The 25,861-nt window shown below is 38.9% G+C and overlaps 1 protein-coding gene across 1 annotated transcript in view; it reads left to right on the forward strand.

Annotated features, from left to right (window-relative positions):
- Positions 1-25,861, forward strand: part of ITGA8 (integrin, alpha 8) — a gene marked incomplete at both ends in the record, with an annotated part of 55,675 nt that overhangs the window by 24,377 nt on the left and 5,437 nt on the right. Inside the window, 4 exons of the mRNA XM_010150088.1 lie at positions 5,094-5,299; positions 5,729-5,920; positions 18,770-18,815; positions 20,812-20,919. Of these exons, the coding sequence (XP_010148390.1) occupies positions 5,094-5,299; positions 5,729-5,920; positions 18,770-18,815; positions 20,812-20,919 (552 nt within the window). The remainder of the gene's footprint in view (positions 1-5,093; positions 5,300-5,728; positions 5,921-18,769; positions 18,816-20,811; positions 20,920-25,861) is intronic.

Raw genomic sequence — 25,861 nt, forward strand, 5'->3', positions numbered from 1 at the left:
AGATCGAGGTAGAACAACGGTGAATAAACAGTGCTAGCTACTGCTGGGAAGAGATAGGCAAAAAATCTTTCTCCCGTTCTCAAAAGCAGGTAAGTCTTCTCAGAAGTGGACCGTCCATAGCCTCACTTCTCAATTTTAAAATCTTTCCAATATAATCAGCATCTCTTTCCAGCACCTGCTGGTTGGCCAACCATTTGCATCATCCAGAGGACCAAACAGTGTCTATGGCCCATGGTTGTTATGACAGGTATTGTGCTTCTCTGAGGATGCTGCTTAGCTCCCAGGGTCATGCTGAAGACACTCCAGGCTTTCAGGCCCTGTTAAACAAAACACTTGCTAACATTGAACTCATGTGAAGTCTGATCAAGTGCTTTAGAGGATCAGGACTTTAGTAATTGAACACTGACACTAGATTTCTAGCAAGGAGATAAAGATCCCTGAAGCTCAGAGCCCTGGAAGTCTGCACAAAGGTGAGCCAGAATTATATTTACAGCTGTGGCACACTCTTGCCTATTGCGAAATGTCTCAGGTATGTATATTTCATGTTAATGTGAATATTTCTTATTATGTGCTTAAACATAGTGCATTAAATAACTTCTCTGGTCTAAATCATTGCTTCCCATCAGTGACTAGTGACTCCTTAAAGAGTGAGGGATACAGGAAAAGGGGAAAGTAACAAGGTGATAAAATGTTATTGCAGTTCCAAAACAAAACAAACAAACCCAAACGAACAAAAAAACCCCTAAACCCAAATAATTCCTATTTTTATGGTTTACAGAGTCAGGATTAATTTAGTCTTACCATAATGCATTACTAATGTGAAGGGGTAACATTGATCTAAGTTATGCTAGATAATTATTAGACTTTTGGGTAACTTGCTATTTAACTTCTCACTGAACCAAGCTATTTCCTGTGCAGGTTATTTCCTGTGAACCATGGGGTTACTTGGCAGGTCTCATATCTTCTGTGTACCTCCAAGACCACAGTTTATGTCAATAATATAACCAAACTGCTGTTGAGGCCTGTGTGGTCTCCCAGTCTATATCTTAAAAGAAATCTAATGACTCTCTGAGATGCAAACATCCCACAGAAAACAAAACACAAAACGCTCCACTTGATAAACATGTCTGATTAGATATGTAGTCTGTCCTGCTGGTTTGCACGTATAGTTGATAGAAGTGTTTATCTGAAAGGGAGAGTAAAATGGTGTGTGCGAGGGGGAAGCAAAAGGGAAATGACCACGTTCACTTGGGGGTTTTGTGCAGCTAGAGACAAAGGAGGTAGTGATTGCCTTATCCATATGAGAAACCTGATTAAGTTATATGGTGAAAAGATTCATAGAAATGAAGCTCTGCTGTAATAAAACTGAAGACGTGACTCAAAGATTAGGCTTTTCCAAGGAAAAAAACCTGTGACCTTCTACTCCAGCAGTTCTGCAGGTGTTCCAGGGTGATTCTTGCAGTTTTGGCTGTACCACATTCAGGACTGTGGGCGGAACAGGGAAATTGAGGATATTGTTTGAATTACCATTTAGTTACCCACTGCTAATAATAAGAAATCCACAGTGAAACTTAACAAATCAAGCTTTGCCACCAACTTACAGGTTACATTCCTAGTACAGAGGAAAAAAGACAGAACACTTTCAAATTTGATTGAAACAGCCCAATAAAAATAGTGGAATAAACTGTTCACTGGTCTTTTATTTGGCCTATATCAAAGCTTCCCATAGTTATACTTTGACCTCTTGACATTTCCCATACTCCTGATTTTTATTACTCTGCAGGATAATAAAAGAAACTGCATACAGTCTCAGCAGGTGAGAGAAAAAAAAAGCTTGTGCTAAAAGCTTGTGCTTTTTAGAAATTTTTTTGTCTGAAGGGAAGCAATACTGGCTGGCTACCTTTCTGTGCTGGAACAAAAATAAATATACTGTTTATGTTAACTGCAGCATCTTAGTGCACTAATGAAATAAATCTAATGAACCAGTTCAGAGTACCACTACACACCGAACTGCACTTTATGGCTGACGTTACTGTCCAGGGGGTTTTGCTTCCACTTTGCTCTTATGGCCTCTTAAAAGGGATCATATCAACCTGAATTTGGCTCAGAACTCCCAATTTTGTAAACATAAACTCCTACAATTTAAAAGCTGATTGAAATATCTTCCTTAACAACAACAAAAAACCCAACAACAACAAAAAAACCCAAACAAAACAAAAAAACCCCACACTAAAACTCTGAATACTTCGAATCACATGGGTGCCTATAATGCAACAAATAACTCCCCTTAACTGCTTGGTGTCTAAATACTTAAACTGTAGGAACTGGAAGGTAAAACTGACTATGGAGCATGGTAAGCAGCAATCACTTGGAAAGAAATCAGAAATAAGTAAATGAGGATCAGAGAGAGCAGGGTCGCTGAGGAGTCTGTCCTCTCTGTCTATAGTACACTACTGCGTCAATGGAGAAAAAAAACCAAACAAAAAACACCATCCCAAACTCTAGAATTGCCTGAGGGAGAATTCCTTCTTTCAGAGGAGTTGCTGAAGCAGCTTCCCTTGACCTACAGAGCTTGACACTGACAGAGAAGTGGGAAAAGCAAGAGGGTGAGGAAAGGAAGGCTTTGGTGTGGGTGGGACGTGCCATGACCTGGAAGGAAGGCAAACTAGGTGCTGTGGGTGTTCCCAGTAGCTCTGCTGCCCATAACCAGTTTAGAGACAGGTCAGTTAGATGACTGCCTTCCTCCCACCTTTCCTTCAGCACATCAGAAGATGAGCCATCTTAGCTACCCGGTTCTGGTCCCTGCTCCCTGGACTATTCATGCACTTTATGCAATCATTGTCATTTACTTTATTGAAGTAGAATTTTTCCTAGAAAAATAACCCTGCACTGTGCACTTCCAGCTTAGATGCTGTGATCCCTACACAACAGACTCCAGCTCCTATCTGCTTACTTTCTGTCTCACCTGGTGAATCTTGTATTCTGAGTTAGGCTTCTGCCTTTTTTTCTTTCTGGTTTCTCCTTTCACCATTTTTGACACCCTGGATAGTGCTGTATGGACCAGAGTTTCAGAGGTATCTATCTATCTGCTTACTTTGTGTTGATATACTGGGAGCTTCCTGGTTCCTTATCGCCTCTAAAAAAATCTTCTCTTAGACTTACCATCCCTCATGTGTAAAATATTCATTGGAACTAAGCTCATCTTCTTCTTAATGGTTTATACAGCACATAACACCATGGGGTACTAGTCTTACTGAGAATACCTGGACTGCAATGTAATAGAATAATATTTGATCCTAGTGCTATCATGTAGTGCTTGTAGTACATGGCATACATAACTTGTAAAAAAAGCATTTGTGATCTGGTTTTGCGGTTGCTATTGTTTTGTGGCAACTGTTTCAGCTGAAATTCTGTTCCAGCCACTAACATCTTCCATTAGTAGAGGAGAATTTTCGATGTTTAATGTGGAAGGAAAATCCCACCTTTGATGTCAAGTCAGCGTCTGCTTCCTTCCTTTTTTAGTTATTCATGCCATGGGGTAAAATCTGACACATGAAGAATAGAACAGCTGTACCAGTGACCTGACATTTTGAATTACAGTTTCCTTTATGGAAACAAGCTGTAAAACTTAATAGAACAGTAACATTTCTAGAAGGACTTTATCACTATTTATAGAATGTTCAAGTTCTACGATGTTATTAAAAGGCTTCTAGATGAGATATTCTGTACTGAATTCTATGGTGTATCTCTTAAAAATGTAGTATATATCTATGGTAAGGTAGTAGCTGAGCTACTCGTAAACGATACGGATTTTTTTCTATCAGGACTCCGAAAAACAATGTTGTGCAACTTTACTAATTGGTTTACTAATGGATAAAGCCTTTGTGAAAACATTGATGAATTGAGAGTAGAAGGCTCTACAAGTTTTACAGGATTTGAACTAAGTTTCGTGTTAAAACAAGATAATACGTTTTGCACACTAAAAATTTTGGGATCAATAGTAACAGAGTTCCTTAATATGGATGACCGATGCCCACTGAATATGGTGGGAAGTGTTCTATTAGTTTGCACAGGCTTTAGCGACCTTCAGAAATTAATCTGATACTATCATGTCATATCTCAGAATAATCTATTAAGAATATTTCTGCTTGTTACGTGTCTAATCAATCTTGCTTGATTTTATTCTTTACTGTCCAGTAAAGTGTCTTTTTTCCCTGCTAAATAAATGTTGGTAACATGTTTTGAAACATCACCATTGAGAATAACAACATACAAAATACCCTTTGATTAGTCTCTCTTCTTGTACTGATTCTTCTTGGAATAACAGAATAGACAGAAGGACTTTTCCTCTAAGCCTCATATCTCTGTGATTTTATGATGTCCTTCCTCTTTAATACTTAATACAGCAAATTAAGTGAGCACTGCAACTACTCGTGCACCTAATATTCAATAGATGGGTTTTCAGAAGTAAAGCTTTGGTTTTGTCTCCCAGCTTCCATCTGAATTAGTGAGGAGGCATTCTCTATTAGTTGATGCTCTACCCGTATTTCATGTATATTACTTCAAAAATCTGCTGGAAAGTGGTAATTTTTGTTCTATTGTTCACTTACTGATGTATAATTTTAAAAAAATAGATTTTCTACTAAAATTTGTCTGTCATCAGCACTGTTAGCAAGATACATCTACAGAGTTTGTTCTAGTAACATGGATCCCCTCTTAAATTTCTGTTTAATTCCTGACTTGCGGATCATTAACTGCAAAACATAGCTTTTCAGTGTCTATTGTGGGCATAAATTGAAGTGCAAGGAATTCTGTTTAAACCTTAGAGGAAATGTTTTTTATGTGAGGGTGATCATACACTGGAAGCAGTTGCCCAAATAGGTTGTTGTGTCTCCACCCATGGAGATATTAAAAAACGGAGTGGGCATGGCCCTGGGCATCCATCCCTAGTTGACCATGCTTTGGCCAAGTGTTTGGGCCAGAAGTTAATCTATGACTCTGTGATAATTATTAGCTTCCTGCTTAACAAGTGCATGAACTGGGTTGGTTACACTCAATCTCTCAGTGACACTGTTTTTATTTTGACTGTTCAGTTTAGATGATATCTTAGTTGGCGCCCCTCTCTTCATGGAACGAGAATTTGAAAGCAAGCCTAAAGAAGTTGGACAAGTTTATCTATACCTGCAAGAAAGTGCTTTCCTCTTCCGAGATGCGCAAATTCTGACAGGCACTGAAGTGTTTGGAAGATTTGGCAGCGCAATCACACACCTTGGAGATCTCAATCAAGATGGATATAACGGTAATTAATATATAATGTAGTAATATATATCTGTGTGTAACACTGATATTAAATATAGCTAAGCAGTGAACATGAAGTGTCTCTGCAGTGCCTGAAAAATGCTTTTCAATGTGTGACTACCTTTGAAAGTCACGAGAATTTACACTAAACCTAATGAAACTGATATTGAGGCCAAACCATGGAAAACTTACCTATAGGACAGTCATATTGACTATAGTGATACTTCTTACTAAATATTAGCATGTTCATTTGTATAGAAACATCTTTGTATATTTGCCTTAAAACTAGAATCCATACAAAGGTACAGAAGGTTGAAGTTCTTGCATGTATGTAGCAGAAGCCATTTAGGTCTGTTTTTCTGCAGGGACTTAAGTTTTGCTTTATTTTAATTGTGCCCATCCTATTTTTTTTTCTTTTATTGCACTGCAGACATTGCTATTGGTGCACCATTTGCAGGAGAAGACAGAAGAGGAAAAGTGCTCATTTACAATGGATACAGTAATGGGTTGAATGATAACCCTTCCCAGGTTCTCAATGGAGCCTGGGCCTCACAGTCCATGCCTTCGGGATTTGGCTTCACTCTAAGAGGAGACTCAGATGTAGACAAGAATGATTATCCAGGTAAGATTTTTCCATTAGAAAAGCAATATCATACTTCCATTCTCTGGAAAATGCATCATGCCTAAACTGCTCCTTTTGGAAGGCAAAGGTCAGAATAAAGAATATACATTTTTGGACACTTCTAACTCTCCTGAGAGTTATAATCAGACGAAACAAATATTCCCTTTCCTGTCAAAAGACATGATCAGAAAGGCAAGAAAGGACTTAAATAGTTACAGTAACATAAAACATGTGACGTTTACAGTAAAAAGCTTAACCCTTTCCCCCCACTTCCAAAAACTGAATGCTCTCAGCTTATTGAACTTGTAAGGTCTCCCTCATCCTGGCATTCTTTCTTAATTAAAACCATGTTGTCTTGTAGAAGAAAGGGTTGAACTGATTATTGGTTGTGTTGCTAAGTTGTTTTTTGCTGTCTGAAGAGACACTGAGCTGTATCTAAATTCTTAATGACTTTGAGTGCATTATAAAAAACCAGAGAGAATGCAAAGACATTGCTTAAAGGCAGATATTTCATTTGGGCCATTCCATCCCTTTTGTGTTTTTATTCTGCTATATGGATTCTTCCTATTTAGGTTAGTTTTCATTCTTCCTTATTAGTTTACCTGACATGCATTAAAATCTATCAAGTTTATAACATTAGTTGAATTTTACTTGGGAGGTATTTTTTTTTTTAAGTTGCATGTTTATAGCATGTTAAGTAGTCTGAATGTTGGAGCTATTTTAAATGTGCTTGTATTTACTCTCTCTCCTGCCTCTAGAAATAAATCTGTTCTGTTTCTTTTCATCGCAATTCAGAAGCCTTAGCAAGGGTGTGCAGTAAAACACCATAATTTGTTATTGTGAAAGGTTCATCCACAGTAAAATGCTAATAGTCTCTACTGCCCTAGCTTCCTATGAAATCACTATAGTTAGCCTGGGTTATCTCAAGGCTAGTGTTCTTAAAAGTTCTACTGTTTCAAAAGTGAAACTGTGATTTTCAAAGGGACAAAACCATGATCTCTTTTACCATTTTGTGATGGATTCTAAAAACCTTGGAAGAGGTATCTTTTTTTTCAGAAGACAGTTTCTGGGAAGGGGTGTTTACAATAGAAATTACAAGTTTACAAACAGAAAAGTTAACTGCAGAGTAATAAAGTGGTGCTATCACAAGACTGAAGTGAGAGGATCTTTAGCATTTGAGAAAAGAAAGGACTTTTAAACACTGTTCTGACTTTTTGTTTGAATATTGTTGATGTTGCTATTAATAGTCTTTCATTGTCCATGACTAATGAGGTTCTTTTGGACAACGGAGCTCTTTAATAAAGCTTCAGCATTTAAACATTTCCTAAGCACCCACAAGGCCCACCAGCAAAACCAAAGAAAACAGGATGTCGCATTCCTGACATTTCTAAGATTGAAAAGATAGAGAGAGGGGAGAGATTCTTTCAAGTCTTCTTTGAGTCACATGGGGAAGAAAGAAGAGTAGAAGTCTAACTAGTGTATTAGTGTACTTTATGTGCTGCATCTTTTAAGCTAACTTGTGAAAAGTTAGGGTGATGGCTCTCGATCTTTCTAAATGTGAACTGAGGAACTGCTATAGTCAGTTCAGTTGTGACATATCTTGGAGTTACTCTACGTGTCATTGTTGGCTCTACTATGCATCCTGCTTGCAGAACTTCACATTGTGACATCAGTTCTCAGTGTGTTAGATGGTTTGGTTTACTTATTTTAGCAAAAAAACACCATCCTCCATTTACTGTAACTTGCTTTCCCCTCCATCCCTCAGTTGAATATCTGAACAAGCAGTCCAGAGTACTGGTGAGAATCTGTCAGAAAACAACAGAAGAAAACTTTACTGTCAGTCAGCCACCTCTTCCTTCACTCACAAAGACTTGAAGCACCAAAACAGCTGTAAAAATAGCACAATCATGGCACAGTATTAGCACAAAAATAGAATGCCTTCCTATGGGAAAAAGGAAAAAGAAAATAAAGGAAATAATATGGGGAAATGCAAGTCCAGGACAAGCACACTAGGCAATGAAGTAAGTAATCCTTCTTGTGTCAAAGAGCTTTTCTTCCTCACTTCTGACGGAAATGCTGAAGGGCAGCCCTCATACAAGGAGGAAACAAGGGACTGAACTTGGAAAGAATAGGACAGAAGTTTTATTTTAGCTGTCAGCTGAAAGGCAGAGCATCTGCTGGCTATAGTTGGTCTAGGATACTAGCCTTTAATTCAGTGCTTCCCAAACTACTGGTTGTGACTGTGATTCCAAGAGAGTTGTGAAAGGTTAGAAAAAAAATCTCAAAACATTTCATTTAAGCTTTTTAATGTGCATATTATAAATCCAACCGTTTTATAAAAAAGAAAAAAAGCAATAAAAGCAAATTATGCTGACTCATCACTCTCAGAAGTTCATTTCCCATAGACGGGGAAATGGGAACCAGCTGTAATGTCTGGCTGCAGGTATAAACATGTATTGCCACAGTCTAAGGTGAGATTCTCCAAGCAATTAGCTCTTCCATGGCTAAAGTTCAAGTGTTGTGTGAAAACAAATGTGCTCGAAAAGGGATCACTCTTGCAGAAAGTTCAAGACTGACACAGCTGTGCTTGTATGATTTACTCAATCCCCTGTGCCTACATTGTTCTTGAAGCAGAGATCTACCTATTAGCCTTCTGGTACGGGAAATTATATCTTCTTGCTTCATCTCAGTGCCAGTATAAGCTCAGGAACAGAAAGAAATAGGGCGTAGACAAAGGCTGCACAATACTCAGTGCTGTTTAAATCACCGGGCTTTGCTGTGGATTGAGGGGTGGTTTCTCCTCTCTCCTCTTGCTGCAACTCCTAGCCAGCAAAGGGAGAGAGACCACCTCCCTCTTCTTGGTCTTATCTAGGAAAGGCAGAGAAAGACCCTCTTGTCCCTCAGGACCCCAGTTCCCAGTTACATATTAAATATGGGAGAAAACTGACCACTGTCAGGTTTAATGGTGGGGTAGCAGAGCAGGCAGGGAAGAACATAATACAGCCAAACTGATGCAGATGAAAGAGCTGTCTAGCACAGTAGCCTGTCTCCAGCAGTGGCCAACAATGGATATGAAGGAAATTGTACAGTTATAGAATCTTAGAATGGTTTGGGTCGGAAAGGACCTTAAAGATCATCTAGTTCCACCCCCCCTGCCGTGGGCAGGGACACCTTCCACTAGACCAGGTTGCTCAAAGCCTCATCCAGCCTGGCCTTGAACACTTCCAGGGATTGGGCATCCACAGCTTCTCTGGGCAACCTGTGCCAGTGCCTCACCACCCTCTCCATGAAGAATTTCTTCCTGATATCTAATCTAAATCTCCCCACTTTCAATTTAAACCCATTACCCCTTGTTCTGTCACTACAGGCCCTACAGTTGTGATACTTCCCAGAATAATCACCCAACCAACTGCTCTGACCAACTGGAGGAGCAAGGTGTGCGTGAGTCAGAGGTGGCATTTTAAAATTTTGTGGCCCTTGACAGACATTGTTTCCGTGAATTGTACCAATCAGTGGGTCAAATTTTTGAACTTTTGGCATCCACAGCAGCCTGTGCCAAGGGGCTGCAGAGCCTAACTGCATGTTTTGTGAAGAAGTAATTATTTTCCCTGCATCCCATTCAAGTCTTGAACATTCCAATGGACAGTTTCTTTCTAGTTCTTATACTGAAGAGACAATAAGCAATTCTTCTTTAGTCCACTCATGTTTTACAGACCTCTGTCATATTCCCTTCCTCAGCCATATGTTTCAGCAATCCTGTGGAAGGAACCCTGATTTACTTAATTGTTCCCTATGCAGAGGCAAATGGCACACCAGTCCTGCTGTACCAGATGATGGTTGACTCTTGCCATCACTGCTGCCTCTTCTTCATAAATTTTTATGTAAACAACAGTGTGTGAAGTGTGACTTATGTCTGGTGAAAGCATTGCTTCTAATAAAGGTTTTATCATTGACCTGAGTTTCAAACTTATCCAACATTAAAAAAAGCTGTATCTTCCCTACCAAGAAGAAAACCAGAATTAGTACTTCACAAAAAAATAATCCTAAATCCTTTTTATTGTCATCAGTGATTATGTTTGTGCAAGAAAATAAAACGAGTCAGGAACTGTGGTCTGGCCTTGAGTCCACAGGCCACAGCACAGCTCACCATCACCAGGTGAAACCCTCCTGCCCACTGAAACAGGATGACCGCACTGAAACTGCATTTTGGGAATGGTCCTTGGCCCAGACTATTCCCCAGACCATTCTTTGCCACTATCTGGGTGAGTACTTGCACACACTAAAGTCAGACCAGGGTCCATGCTAACGATATAAAAATCTGGTCAGTACCAACAGAGTATTCAAGCTCATGCCCTGACTCAGTATTTATTTCACTTGTGTAGCCACTTACTGCAAAAAGCACAGGATACAGACAGCTGGATGGTCACCTAGTCAACATCGTACCTAACAACGAAACTTTCTTTCATAGGGTCAGTGTACAGGCAGGGCTGCTTTTTCTTCTCATTAGCAGTCAGTGTAATGACCATCTGTCTTCAGCTGCCCTGGCATAGATATTACCACTGTAACAGTAACAGACCTCTACTCTCAGCATTGTGAAAATATAGGGATTTTTCTAACCTTTCAATGGGTAAAATTTAGTTTTTGTTACTAAGCACAACCCTTGGTTTATATCTCCACAGCTCTCCAAGGAAAGACTTCTGTAAATTGTGTCATATGCCCAGAACTATTCCTTTATCATCACAGACAGAGCTGATAATTATGGTAGTCTCTGCTTTGCAGGCTTGGAGGTAGTGGGAAACTTTCAGTCCTGGGAAGCAGCAGAGACAGAAAATGGTGCTGATCATTCCAACATCTGTGTCACTCTAAAGACATGTCTGGGGTGGTGTTCATCACCTTCAGACTCAAATAGGGTGTTAGTCCTCATGTAGGCAGAACTGCAATGCTCAGCAGAGGTGCTGGTGGTAATTAATGGATAGATGCTTCTTTCTCTGTAATCACGTAAGAGTTAGGCAGAACCTGACCAAACTTTATAGTGGGATAAGGCTAGTAAGAGGGAAGCAGTAAGAGGAAGGCAGATTAAGCATGTCACTTGGATAGATTGAATGTACCAAGACAGTTCTGTGCTTTTTGATGTGACTATTCTGAGAATGATATAACTAAGCTAGGAGAATTGGGTATGTTCGACCTGGAGAAGGCTCCAGGGCAAACTTATAGCAGACTTCCACTACCTCAAGGGGCCTGCAAGAAAGCTGAGGGGGTCTTTTTACAAGGGCCTGTAGTGACAGGACAAGGGGTAATGGCTTTAAACTGAAAGTGGGGAGATTTGGATTGGACATCAGGGAGAAATCCTTCATGGTGACCGTGGGGAGGCACTGGAACAGGTTGCCCAGAGAAGCTGTGGATGCCCCATCCCTGGAAGTGTTCAGGACCAGGCTGGATGAGGCTTTGAGCAACCTGGTCTAGTGGAGGATGTCCCTGCCCCTGGCAGAGGGGTTGGAACTAGATGATCTTTAAGGTCCCTTCCAACCCAAACCATTCTATGATTCTGTGATTCAGAGGAACAAACAACGTGCAGCTGTCAAGCTTTGTACCATACTTACTGAGATACTCAAGGATCTCTCCAGTATACAGTATTTCCCTAGTAGTTGAAGGGAAAAGACCAGTTAATCCTCTTAAGCTACATCTACACTTGTAAATTAAATGTGCTGTTCCTTGTGGTTCTAAACTGTCACTGAACAGTCCTTGTCCATACTATCAAACTCATTTTTTTGCCAAAACAGGTCGCTGTGTGCTCTCCTTTGGAGACTAATAACTGTCCTGGTCCAACTGCTTTAGGGCCATTCTAATGATACCACCGCAGACAGTGCAGGTGTGGCACACAGTCACATTTTCTGGCACTAATTTACTAACACTGACATAACTGTAAGGTCTTTCAGCAGAAAATCCATGTCACAGTTTTCTGGCAATTCATGTTCAAAGGTCATACTCAAAGGAGAGGATCTGATCTCACTTATGCTGCTTCAGTAAATACGGACTTAAAGTAGTTACACTGCATTGAGCATCATGTAAAAAGAAATAAAGGGGATAAAAAAATAAAAATAAAGAAATACAGAGGGAGGGAGCAGTGAATAGAGTGGAAAAATGTGAAAGATGAGCTTTTTCCATCATCTTAAGTGGAAATACAGTGGCAGTTGAAAAGAATTATGTGCAAGATTCTGGGCTGCAGTTTTCAGCGCCGAGGTTCGGACATGGCCAAGCAGTGTCGCGCTGTATCTGAGGCTGTACTGTTGAGGCCCATAATGCAGTTTAGGTAGCCATGGGATTCTCTGTAATAGCAGCTCTTCAAAGTTTGTCCAAGATATTCTGAAATCCCTGCCTCAACACAACCTTCCTGGTTGTCTTCTACTCTGCAGCATCTGAGCAATGGAATGATATTTTTTAATACAGCTTCCACTCCACTCCCCAGTAAATCTGGGGTTGTTAGTACCCCTTTGCTCCATCCTGAGCTTTATTGGTGTCATCAAGGCCTGGGGCAGGGACTAAAGCCTCAGTTTAGGCATGTATTTTGAGTTGTATTTTATTTTATTTGTAACATTGTCTTTTTCTATTAGCATAGTTCAATTTTCATAGGAACAAAAGGAACCCATAAAATTGTTTAATGGGAAAGAAATTTGTTTCTTTTGGCTTCTGGGTTTCCATTCAAAGCTGGTCCCCACTGAGTGCTTGGAGTCTGTGATAATCGAGATGATGGTGCTACACTTCCAGCTGGTTCGTCTGTGCTGGGCTCAGGCATTTGGAGGCTGTAAGGTTTCCACCCTCATGTTTCAGCATATATTCAGTCACTTGATGGCTGATTATAGCGGAGCAAATAGTTCATAATGAATAACTTACTTAACTCATTAAACTTGCTTTCTTCTTGTGGCATATCCTCCAGTAGACTCTGTGTTTTTCAGGTGTCTTTGTGAACCAGGATGATCTCACCAGTTTCTTTTAACAGTGGGTAGATTCAGAGCAGTGCTCTAGATGAATTCACTATTCTAAGGCTGTTGATTAGTTAATTAGTTAATTGCTCAAATAAATTATGCACTATTGTTTCTGCTCCCTCCCTGTTTAGAAGCTTGTGTGAGTCTTTCTTATTCACTTAGAGAGTCACCCTGGAGTCAGTGCCACTGAAGCTCCATCGTCAAGGTATCCCACTTTTATAGACACAGTTTTTGGCCTGTTACTTTGGTTATTCTTTTTAGTCAAGCCTTTGTCAGCACAGGGAACTGCATAAAGGTATCTTCATGCCTTCTTATTTTGGACACAGTTATTATCTTAGAATAGCATGTACTTCATATAAACAAATGACTACAAACATTTTAAGAAGAAAACAAGTGTGATAATCAAACAAAATGTCCTCAGAACTTCAGTAATCCAGTCAAATCTTATTAAAATAGGAGTATTTAACAGCTCCATCTGCTAAGTACATTAACTTAAACAGCAGGAAGAAAACCCTCAAGTTTCTTTGAGAGGCAAGGATTCTTCAGCATTCATAATTTTTTTGAGAATAATAGGCACTGTGCCAACAGTATCACATATCATAATCTAGTGTTGATTAAATTACGAAGTTGATCCAGGAGATTTGTGTAAGACAAACAAATTAAATCAATGAGAAGCTACATCTGCTTTGGTAAGAGAGAACTGCTGAGCATGGGAGCCAGAATAAGGGCCTGAGTTCTGCCAGCAAATGCAGAAAAGCTCAAGTGTTTCTACCAGCTAATTATGTTTTCACATGAATAATCAATCAAAAGTGTAGTGTAGTGACAAGCCAAGAATCTCCTACAGATATATTAATTTTATGGCAAATTATTTTCTGAGTAATTTACAGGTGTGCTTTTCTAAAATTCTGTGAGATATTTAAGGAAATCACAATACTGGGCCAATGGAATAGAAGAATAAATCAATTAATCCCAGTAAGTAGGGATAGAACATTAATTGTCTGCTTTTGGATTTGTTTGTAATAAAATTAATAACATTGCGTTATGAAAGAGACTCATTTGGACAAAAGGGGAGCCCTGAAATGAATTAGCCTTAGGTGTTACCCGTAACAGGCTTCCTACCTGAATGGTTGAAAACCAGAGAAGGATCAAGGCAGTTGAGAATGGTAGGATAGGAAGAAAGTGACTCTGTTTTGGTAGTGGTTTTTTGTATTGTTTAACTCAAATTCTTGAGTAAAGTTGGCTGAACTAGACAATTCTGTGTCCTCTCTTATGGTCAAGCCTGAAGTAATAGCCATTTAAAGGAAACTTTATTCTGCACCTTTCCTACTGAGATTTTGGAGTGTAGTACTCTCTGAAATTCTAGAAAACAAACAGAAATCTGATCATGGGCCTTTTTGGCCTCTGATCCACTGAGGGAAATAAAAACCAAAAAGGATCACAAGGATTTTTTTAATGGGGTTTCCAGTTATGCCATTTTCTCACTCTCTTTTATGACATTTCCATTAGCACCTGTACTCAGATAGGATTCTGATTGTTCCCCAGTCCCTGTTTATACTATGCAATTAAACTGGCAGACTACACAAAGTGATGTTTAAAGCTACCAGCAAATCATTCTGAGTCCATAAAGTCAACACTTTCCTGCCTGTATCCTGGTAGAGTTGCAGTGGGGAGGCAACTTAGCTATCATCTATTGTTTCATTTTTGGGTTTCTCCCAAGTGAAGTGTGTGCCAATTATGTAGCCTTTCACTGTTGTTCTTGGCCACTGTCCTCCATGAAGTGACATGAGATTCCATGCCTCGGCAATTTCTCTTGGGACTGCTGGAGAGACTCCAACCAAGCGTGAGGTGCTGAGCATGTCACACGTTCCTCCCTGCTTGAACTCCCTGGGGCTGCATCTCACACAGGGGTGGAGATGTCCTTATAAATTACCAGGGGACCAAGGAATTTGCTCAAGTTAATAAATGAATATACATTGTTGAGACTGGAGGCAGGATTTTGTTACCTTCCTACTTCTTCACATTGCTTGAAGGCTTAGTCTGCATCATGGCAGGTTTCTGCTCTTTATCACATGGCATTTCAGGTCTGGCATAGCCACATGGCAGAAGGTGCAGGTAAACAAACAAGCTTACAAAATCCAGTGTGTCTTTCAGTGCCATCTGTGAATACTCTGTCCATTTCTTATGATCATTTTATCTCAGAAAATGTATTTTCTTCACCAGACAACATCTTGCAAGCTTTTCCTTCAGAGCACAGTAAAATTTGAAATAAGCATTAGCATTGTTTAACTTTGCACAGTGCCCCTTGACTTCAGTTAAGTACATGCCGAAGACACTTGTTTCAGGATTAAGCTCTGTGAACCAGCCAATTGGGATTTTAGTGCATACAACCCTCAACCTGTGTTAAAATGCAAGTTGAAAATTCCTTCAGTCACTCCGTGCCTGTTTTCTTAGTCTTTTGCAGTGTGGTTGTGACCCCACAGCTCATTTATTCCACAACAGCAATGAGGCAGAAGCTTATGGCTGCCACCACCAGCCCCTCCTTACAGATTTCTGCTTCTCTGAAGGGTAGCAGCTGATGAAGTATCTTCTCAATGAGATGAAAGAGGCAAAGTGGTCATTTACTTAAATCTATGAGGTGCTTTATCCTCCTGAACACATGAAATACAAGGAAAAAAGGTGTGAAGGAAATTTTGTGATTCTGATAGTTCTCTTTTTCATTCTCTCCTTATTCATACACATTTTAATTTGAACTTTAAAAAAACCCCTTACAAATGCAAAGGAGCAAACGTTTTCATATGCTTTTCTCCAGGCTTTGTTTGGAAGGGTTATAAGTAGCTAAACTGTCTTTTTTCTTGATGTGTAGTTCCAAATTGCTTGTTAAACTCTTATTTTTCAGCTAGTGACCTTTGCATCAGTGACATTGCGTGCGTAGCATTAACAAGCAATGAATAAAGACAACTTCTCTCTATTTTTAGGAGGGGAGAGTTGCCAAACTTCAGATAATTTAGACGTCTTGTGCACTTTTTCATAGAAATTATTACTAACTTTTGCAAAACATACAAATTTAAAACTTCTGCTTATAAAAGTGCTCTGATTTGATGTGTATTCAGATCTCATGGTTTCGTATCAGTGTCAAAAATGTTTTTTTCCAGTGATGGGTATAGCAGTTGCACCCACAAGGCAATGAAATAAAGGAGATTAAAACTACTGCTCTGTAACAGGACAAGTAGAAGCAAAGCAAAATCCCTAATGGATCTTCCAGTGAATGCTCTGCTGAATATATAACAACTTGGTCCTTTGATCGTAGATATCACTACTGGGTATAAGAATGTTTTACTGTTTGCATACTCATTCGTAAGTGCACTTTTCCTATTGAGTGGTTTCACTCATTCAAGCTCTTTGGGTCAAGAATAAGCATGGCTTAGACCAGAGAGTAAAGGACATGTCAGGGGAAGAAAGTGAGAGCTTCCAAACGAGAGCAGGACGAGCACAGTCCTGGCTGCCCGCAGAGTATGCTCAAACAGGGCCTTTGTGAGGGTGCCATGATTGGCACACCATGAATGTCATCTTTTTTTGCTGTGTCTCCAAACAATGCAGAAAGCTCATGGACAACCAGACTTTTGGTGGCTGGGGCCACCCATTACCCTCTGTCTTCAAATAAGCTGGGCTCTGTCCCAGAGAAACCAGGATTTAACTATTAAGCAGATGTACAACAGCCCCTTTAATATTAAAGTGGGGATACCGAGGTAGTGGGGACCCAAGTCTGCACAGCTGTAGATACTGAAATTAAGATTTCACTTGTACTAGTGAGGCTAACTCTGGCTGACAGACTCATTCTTTTACCCTCAGATTCAAACAGGCTACATTTTATTAAGCTTACTCAAGTTGTGTGTTCAAGTTTTGCCTTGTGCCCATGAGGGGTTGGAGTGCTTTATTTAATGAAAGATCAGGTTATGAAATCATCACAAGACCGGGATCTGGATAAGTCACGGATATCTACTTGTTTTGTCTCTGCCATAACATAGTCATGTAAATGAAACCTTTGGAGTTGTCAAGTCTGGCATGAAACAGTACATATGCTAAGTTATCTGTTGCAGAATTCATAAAGAGCATACAGCTGGGAACAACAGAATGGATATCCCTTCCTTCTTGTATTTTACTTTCTGTTCATAATGTTTCTTTTTCCTTTAAAAAAAAAAAGCCATTAAAAAATCCAAACCCAAAAAACCAAACCAACAAAATACTAAACCTTTTGGGGTTACTGTGGGTGCTGCTGTCAGGGAGCTTCCAGGAAAAGCTCTGACTTTCATTGTGTAGCCTTTATGGTGACGACTATGTCTCAATCAGTTGTTTATTTAAGAGGAAAATACCTCTAGGTTTTGGTTCTGTGTGCAAATTGCCTGTAAAGGCTGCTATTGAAAACGACTCATAAATGTCCCAAAAAGGAGATAGAAACAACACTCATTTTCTTCTGCTATTTAAAGTCTTCCTGACCCTGAAGTGTATTTCTCTAAGGCCAATGAAAGTAGAAAAATGTAAATGTTGTACAAAAAGTGGATCAGACCCATAAACTGTCCTTGCCTGCTCCTATTAGGACATTATTCAGTGGAAGCTGTGGTAGGACAGGCTGCTGCCCATGTGCAGTACTTGTTTAAATTGTGAAATCCTGACCATCTGAAAGGCAGACAGAGCATTGAAAACAGGCTGCCAGACCTGGCCCAAACCCACCCAGCTAATTAGCATCAAAGCTTTGTATTTGCATCCTGCTCAATGACTTCAGGGCTTCTTAGCAAACCTGTGCTCCAGCTATGAAAGCAGCAAGTATGGGTTTGTTTACAAGCCTGAGTACTGGTTTAATTAACTCATTTAGATTATTTTAGGTTGCCAGTACCACTGCAAGGTCTGTTGTAAGACTTGGTCTACTGGATTGGATGTGTGTAAATCAAACAGTGGACTGAAAGGGGTGCCCAGGTGGGCACCTGGAGGTTTGAAAACGAAGCGAAGTCCTTTCCTTTTCTTCAGTGGTGCTCCGGCTAGAGGCAGCAGGGAAGTTGATCTTTTTTCCTCACTGTTTGGCTCCAGCTTTTCTCCAGCAGTGAGTGGTCCAGGAAGCCAAGCTGGATCTTCCCAGAGAGCACTGGGTGGGGACTCCAGGTAAGAACAGGAAATATTTGGGCCTGTAGATTCCCAACCTAGGATGATATCCAGTAACAAAGATGTCCCCAAGGCCCGGTGTAGCGCTTATGTTGTTGACTCCATCTGTCCCAAGTGGTGGCTGATGAGGAAGAAGATGGCTTTAGATGGGTAACTATTGTAAGCTGTAGCACATGCCGCTACAGTGCTGAAAACATTAGAAACTATGAAATCAGCCATCCTGTGTGTTGTATTTATGCACACAGAGATGTAATGCTTAGATTAATGAACAGAATACTTAAAACACAAAGCAGGATGGGAACGATTATCAGGAGGGAACACCATAAATTTTCAACATGACCTGTATGAGACTGGTGACAAAGTGGTTTGCATCTCTTTGGGTAATGGGCAATTAATGGTTTGGAATAAAATGTATAGGATTAATGGCATCCCTTATCCTTTAATGCAAGTTGGAGAGAAGCAAGATTTTGGCATGGGTGACTCTGTGTTAAATCTATTGGCACTTAGTGGATACATCCAAGACATTTATGACCCCATCTCTGACAATGCAAAATGTTTTCTTTCAGGTACGCTGTTGAAAAAATTACTTAGAAAAGAATTATCATATTTGTTTTCTGTTCCTGCATTTTTAATATAAATAATCTCATTTAGGCTGAAAAAAAATTATGAGAAGCTTCTATATAGCTCTTCTGAAGCTGGTTTGTTTTTCCAGATTTAATAGTGGGCGCATTTGGAGCTGGAAAGGCAATTGTTTACAGGTATGTGGTAAACACAATGGGTTTTTTATTTTACAGCTTTGGTGGGAGAGCTGCAAATAAACAAATTTCACATTCATATGTTTCCCTGGTTCAGTGTCTAAAAGATGCTCATTCCAGATGATAAATTAAGCATCTTTTGAGAAACAAATGCTTTTTTCCCGTGCTCAGAACTTGTAGTTTTCAATTAAAATGTCCATGCTTTGTCTTAGCACAAGAAACTTCTGGAATGTTTGACTCCTCAGTTAAGTTTACATAAGACAAGAAGAGAAAATAGTACAATTTCTAACTTTAAAGCAATGTCACAAATGTTCCTTTAGACTCAAAAAGTTCTTACTACAGCTCATAAGAGAGAAATTTAACAAGCATAACATTGAAACATCATTTCTGTCCTGTGAGAATGGTACTAATAAGAAATTTTCAAGTGTCTCTGCTTCTTCGAGGGTTGTGTATATGAAGATGTGAGCTATTTATTGAAAGTGAAGACTACTGCTTTTAACTTTGGTTTAGAATAATTGTACAAGATCCCATTTTGCAAATCACAAAGTTGTTCCTGTATATGGATTTTCACTAAATGCACTGTTTGATCAGCAGCATAAATTAGAACTACCAAATACATACACAGAACCCTGCTGCTGCCCTTTTAATCCAGCCATGCCAACAGTTCTTTGCATTTAAATATTCACCATCCATCGCTGCAACAGTGTGGTCATATTTCTTGATTCCTGTCTGTCCCCTTGTTGTCTGTTGTCCCAACAGTACCTCACTGACAGAAAACGTGGTCTGATTGTTGGCCAAAGCGTAAGAATTTTGTAAATAAGGAATGTTAGCTCATTTCAGCTAATACTGTAGGTGCAGTGAGTAGATCTGATTTTCCTACTGCCCTATTTAAGAAAATACTTTGCAATGCATCACTTTGCAGTGGCATGAATGACTGCACAGGATGTGAAACATTGGAGAATTAGACCCAGGGTTTATTTTAGACAGCAATAAAAAATGTGTTCTATTTAATTTAAGAAGGTGAATAGCAGGAGGCCCTCCATCTTTCCACTTCCTGACCAGAGTATATCAAATATGCAACTTGTTATATTGGAGAAACAGAATTGTATCAACTGAAATTTACTAGAAAAAGGTTTTCCCTGATGCACAGAAATGAAGAAAGTAATTTTATTTTTTAATGTCTTGCTGAAATAATACAGAGCAGTAATCATAAAAGCTTAGCTGTGGATTAAAATATGAGGAAAGTAATTTTCTAATAAGATGATTTTGCCACAATTATGTAAGTTACTGTAAAATAGTACTGCGGTTTTAAAAAACCAGGAATTTAGACCCTTTCTTGTTTTCATTTGTCTACAAAATTGCTCTCAGTTATAGATTATCTCAATACTTAATAGTAGGTTGTTACTCAGGCGGATGGTTCACATCACCACAACTCAGATAATCAGGTACTCACAATTCACATACTCGGCAGAATTTTTTGATGATTATTCCTGTTTTCTAAAGTCAATTGTCCCAAGACATGTCAGACAGAGTTTACCATATTAATGGCTCAAGAAAGTCTAGGTCAAGTTCTCCTTTAACCAAATTATGTCCATTTTTTTAAGGATCTTATTCAGAGATAGCAAGTCTGAATATGTCACTGTTAATGGAGACAGTATAAAACAAATCCCACAGCACAAAATAGTGGCCAAAGGACTGCTGTAAATCCCAAAAGGCAGACTCTGTTTGTGAAAACCCAGTGTAATGAAATGTGTCTGATGTGTCTCAATCCCAGGACACACCTATTGATAACTGTAGGATACTGTTTCAGGGATGTTGTTAACCTGTGATTTTTTTGTGAAGAACTTTCAAAATGTTACAGAAGGTATCAAAGTTTCTGACTCCAAAAAAAATTCTCTCTGGTAGGAGCAGCATTATCTCAGCTAGGTGTTCTCTCTGCTGCAATTTAGATACTAATGTGCTCCTTCGATGTGCAGTGAATCTTATTTCTGTCCCTCAGAGCCAGACCTGTTGTGACAGTGAATGCTCAGCTCATTCTGAACCCCATGATTGTGAATCCAGAGAATAAAACTTGTCAGCTCCCTGGCTCTCAGCTTTTGGTGGCCTGGTAAGTTTGTGATTAGACCAAAAACATCCTCATCCTCTTTCCCAATTAACTTCCTATTCCTAACTTTTCTTGCACCTTTTTGTTGAACATATTCAAAATTTTTAAAAAATGTCCAAACATGCTATAAGCACAGCAAAAACCCCCATAGAACAGAGTTCTCCTTGGTATCTTCCAGCACTTCATGGATTCTCAAAATCAAGTAGCTAAAATGTTGAGTCCTTTGATGAGCTGAGTCTCCTGGATAGGAGGATACTCAGTGTCTCCTAGGATCAAGCCGCAAATTCATATGCAGTGTTTGGATGAATGAAACATGAAATAGCTAAGAGACAAAACACAGAAACATTGATCTGTCAAAACATACATCTTTTTTGGTTTTCTGTTAGAGAAAGAGAGATTTCAGTCCTTTGTGGAAGAGAGAAACTATCTGGCTGATCCTGAGAGCAGGCCACAGGATGTTGTTTCTGGCTGCCATGGGTCAGAGGAAGGCTTTTGTTAGTGCATCATACAGGGCAATGTTGCATATATCTTTAACAGAGAAGCCCCCCATCACAGTAGCATTTAACTTTGAAAAGAAAAAATGCATTCAGAAACTTGAAGCTAATTAAAACAATCTAAGATCAGTTACAAATATAAAATGCTTGCAGGACAGAGGCTATCTAATAGCACCTAATACCACATAAAGGCACATTTACTGCACTAGAAAAAAAATCACAAAGAAAGAACCCCAGGAATAGTTGATAAAAGAGGCTGTTACAAATACACAAGATAACTGTTTAAAAGTGGAAATCATAACAAGGGAGGAAACTAAAAACAAAACAGAGCATAAACACGTGCAAGTTGCATATAAAATACTGGCAAGACTGTGAGGAACAGATTTGTAAGACATAAAAACTAGTCATATAATTTTATTTAAACACATTAGAGGCAGAAAGCCTACCAAGACATGGGCTGGAAGAAAATAATATCAGGGTGTAAAGGAGGACTCCAGAAGATAAGATGACTGCAGAAATTTTGCACTGCTTTTAAACCAGAAGTGGTCAAAGCGCTTCTCCACGCTGGAGACATTCTTTGTAGGGATGAGTTTTAGAAATCATCTCAAATGTAAGAGTCAGCAGAAGAGTTTTTAGAACATCTTGGTAAATATGAACCTTAAAAAAAGTCATGACCAGAAGCAGTTTATTTCAGAGTCATAAAGGAACTCAACTCTGATACACTTGAACCACTAAATATATTGTCTTTAAATGCATTTGATGCAATTCATGACTTAGGAAGTTCCTAAATCTACTGATTGTGAAAGTCTGGGATGGGGCTGTCAAGAGATTTTCACTTTGCTCTATTCTTTTACACTTTATGGGACTTCTCATATTTATCATAATGTTCCTCATTTCTACATCGTGTGTAGAAAATCACCCATCTACAGAGCAATGTAGAAAGTTGTCACTAGAAATACACAGTCCAGGAACTTTAAAAAGTTTTGGCATTACTGGAATAGGATCCACATCAAGATCTATACTGATGCTTTGATTCAAGCAACTTTTGTTTTAATAGTTGTTGTAATAGAGAACATTGGGCTGAAGCATGTTCATTGATCCAAATTCTGTTTTTTCAGAACTTCAATTTTTAAGACTTTATAAGAATGCTTTATGCCATAATGGAAAAGATTTAAGAACCGTAACACTTACCAGTGGTGTGCTGGAAGAAAAAAGGTGGGTTTTGCACAAGAGAAATTAAAAACCCCCACCTCTGTTAAAAAAGTAATCCTACTGTGAGATACTGTTTTAAAAAGGGAGAAAAACCAAAGTATCCTCCTTTAGCATGTAATTCTTTCATTACTTTTCAGTTTGTTTTACAGTAAGCCGGAAGATCTTTGGTTCACATCTACAAAAGTTTTGATAGGAGCATAATGTAATGTGTGTCTGCTTAATTCTAAAGTACTCTTCTCTAAAGCTTTAGTTCGTATTACAAAATTACTGAAGAGCAGCTGCTATTTTCCATACAGTAATTTTTCTCCTTAGTTGATATAAGCTGGTATTGTACATATGAAAACAATTAGTAGGGAAACTCCATCAGGCAAAGAATTCCTCAGTCCCATGGGGTAGATTTCTGTATCTCTTAGCCAGCTGTGCAACTTGTATAAAATGTTTACTGAGTGACAGTCCAAAATTAGAATGAAAGGAAACCTCCTACCAGAAAAGTTTCAGGAAGTGTGTGCATATGAATAAGGTGGATTATTGTACATTTTCAAGTAATAGGAAAATATTATTTTTGCCATTATATAGATTGGAAAGCTGAAGCACAGAGGAAACATGCACAAGAAGTCATTTTTATGCACAGTCCTGAGATAATGGTCCTAAACTTCTAGAAATATATAATTCTAAATTTTTTATTTGTTAGTGCTTTTCAGGTTTGGAGGTCTAATGCTGAGATGTGCCTTGTAGGCTTCTTCAGGGAACCTAGTGAGCCACTTTCTATAAGCCCAGTAAACCAGAGGCAAACTGCTTAAAATTTCTGATCCTCAAGTTCTGACTATAAAAAATAATTTGAAAAAAAAAGGTCATTTTTTTATCCCAAATTTGTTACTATTAACACAAATAAAATGTTTATAATCTTGAGTCAGCTAGATTCACTAAATGAAACATTTCTACATATGCTTCAAACAAAGCTAAATACAAAATTCCTACCAGAAGTATAAAATCCCAAAATAATCTTGTGTCAACTCTTCCTAATTGCATTATTTTTTTGACTATTTTTCTATTTTTGCACCTTTGCTAGTATTTTATTTTCCCATTGACTTAATTTGGAACTGGATGTGATGAGTGCCCCCTGGGTATGGACCTAAGGGTATTTGTTGAGCTGAATTTGTGTGAGCTTTGCCATAGACTGTTGCCAGCCTGGCTCCATGAGTCAGAGAGCAAAGGCATATGGCCAAGAGTCGGAAGATGTATACCTCACACCTCAGGGGCTGATGCAGGGGGAAGTGGGCGAGTGGTGACAGTTGCTACCCAGGAAGCCCTTTGCGGTGTTGCAGACTTCTGCTGTGACAGGAATGCAGCTGGGTAATTGGATGGTATTTGTTTAGTAGCCGTACCGAAGAGAGTCATTTGAGTTATCTAGCAGCCCTTGTGTTACTACAGCCTGGCCACGCGATGTAACTTGGAAACCATGGAAAGCTTTCAGCATTGAAGCTCTGTGTCAGTCATTGTGGGTTAGGCTTGGGCGTAATCGAAGTATACTGACTTGCTTTTACATACTGTTCTTCGAAGAGGAAACAGTTGTTTAAAGGTCATTCATCAGTAGGTGATAACAGCTTCTGCTATTCTTCTGTAGAGGTTGGTGACCTTGCAGGTTGGGTATCAGCCTCACACAGAATGGAAGTCCATAGCATCAAAGACGAAAGTGGCTTTCTGCTAAGGCATTATCCATTCTTCCTCTCCATGTGCAATCCCATGTGCCAAAGAAATTGTCAGCAATTACAAATGATGTCTGTTAGCATCTGTTAATTCCTTGCTTTTCTCTTCCTGAAATAAGTTTCCTATTTTTTTTCACCTACTAGAATAGCCAGACCAAAATAAATGCTTTCTGGTGCAAACTGCAGTCCAGAAAACAGTATTCGGGGGTAACTGACTTTTATTTTCTAAGGATTAACCATTTTGAGTAATATTAGGTAATTTGGTTTGACTGCTAAAGAGGCTATCCCCATCTATGCTATGAGTAGTTTTGAAGAAAGAAGAATATTTTTAAGCTTCTTGTTCTAATAATGTTAAAAATGTTTCTGTTTATGTGAAGAACATGAAATTATTTCAAACAAACTGCTTTGTTGCCCCAAGATTACCAGGAAAAGCTAGTGTGTTCAGTTTTAAGGCTTCTCTGCTATTTTCTAGCTACAGTCAAGCACTATTCAAACCGTAGTTTAGTTATAGTGATGACAGACACTGCAGAATGAATGCAGTGTGGGGATCTCTTCAGAGAGGCAAGATTGATAGCACATAAATGTTCATATGTTTTAGGATGATGGACTGTTTCCAAGTTGTTTCTTATCTGCTGAAGTTTTCTTCCTTTGATTGTTAATTGTCGTTTGATTGATTGCTCCTACAAGCAAGCTCAAAAGCTCAACTATTGTATTTCATACTAGATCTTAAATCTCATAAATCTTAAACTCCTGTTCTCTTTTGTGGTCTGTTTTTTCCTCTGCTTTTCTTTTTCTCACAGCTTAATCATCCCTCAGCATCTCCACAGCATCTTCTTGTCAAAGTGATGAGCGTATCTCAATTTGTCTGAGTTTGTGATTGAAATCTGTGATGTCTTTAGGACTATTCTGAACTAAATATCCATAAAACGACAAATGTATTGCAGAATTCTGCTAAACCCCTAGTCTTTCCTCTTGCATGGCCAGAGGCTGGGAGACTAATAAACTCCAAGTTTTTGTTTTTTGCACTGCTGCTCTCTTTTTGACATGCTCTGCCTGGAGTGGGAAGATAAAATCTTGGCACTTACAGTAATACTTCAAAACATGACTTGTTATTAAATGTGTATGTTGAATCATTCTATTTGTTACAGTAAATTAAACATACACGGAAATTGTGCTGTTTAACAAGTCAAGCATTTCAAGCTGGATTTTAAACTCAAACATGCTATAAACATGATGGTGCAAAAATTATGTGAGACCTACAAAGCAAGATCAGAGTTTAATACATGATGACAGTTCTTATCCTACGGCATGTGAGACCGGCCTGTGAAGCTTGATGTCTAACTTGCATTTATGTAATTACACAAGCTTTTCTCATTTTTGTTGTTCCTGTATTATCGGTTCATCATCTGTTAGCTTATCATTGTAAAGTAGAAATATGGCTGAATTTGCAATTTCTGCATGGAACTTGAATCAACACTTGCAATGTCATTCGGAGGCTACAGTTAAGTGGAGTTTAATGGCATAAGGCAATTT

The sequence above is a fragment of the Eurypyga helias genome, unplaced genomic scaffold (assembly GCF_000690775.1).
Source record: "Eurypyga helias isolate BGI_N326 unplaced genomic scaffold, ASM69077v1 scaffold5694, whole genome shotgun sequence".
NCBI lineage: Eukaryota > Metazoa > Chordata > Aves > Eurypygiformes > Eurypygidae > Eurypyga > Eurypyga helias.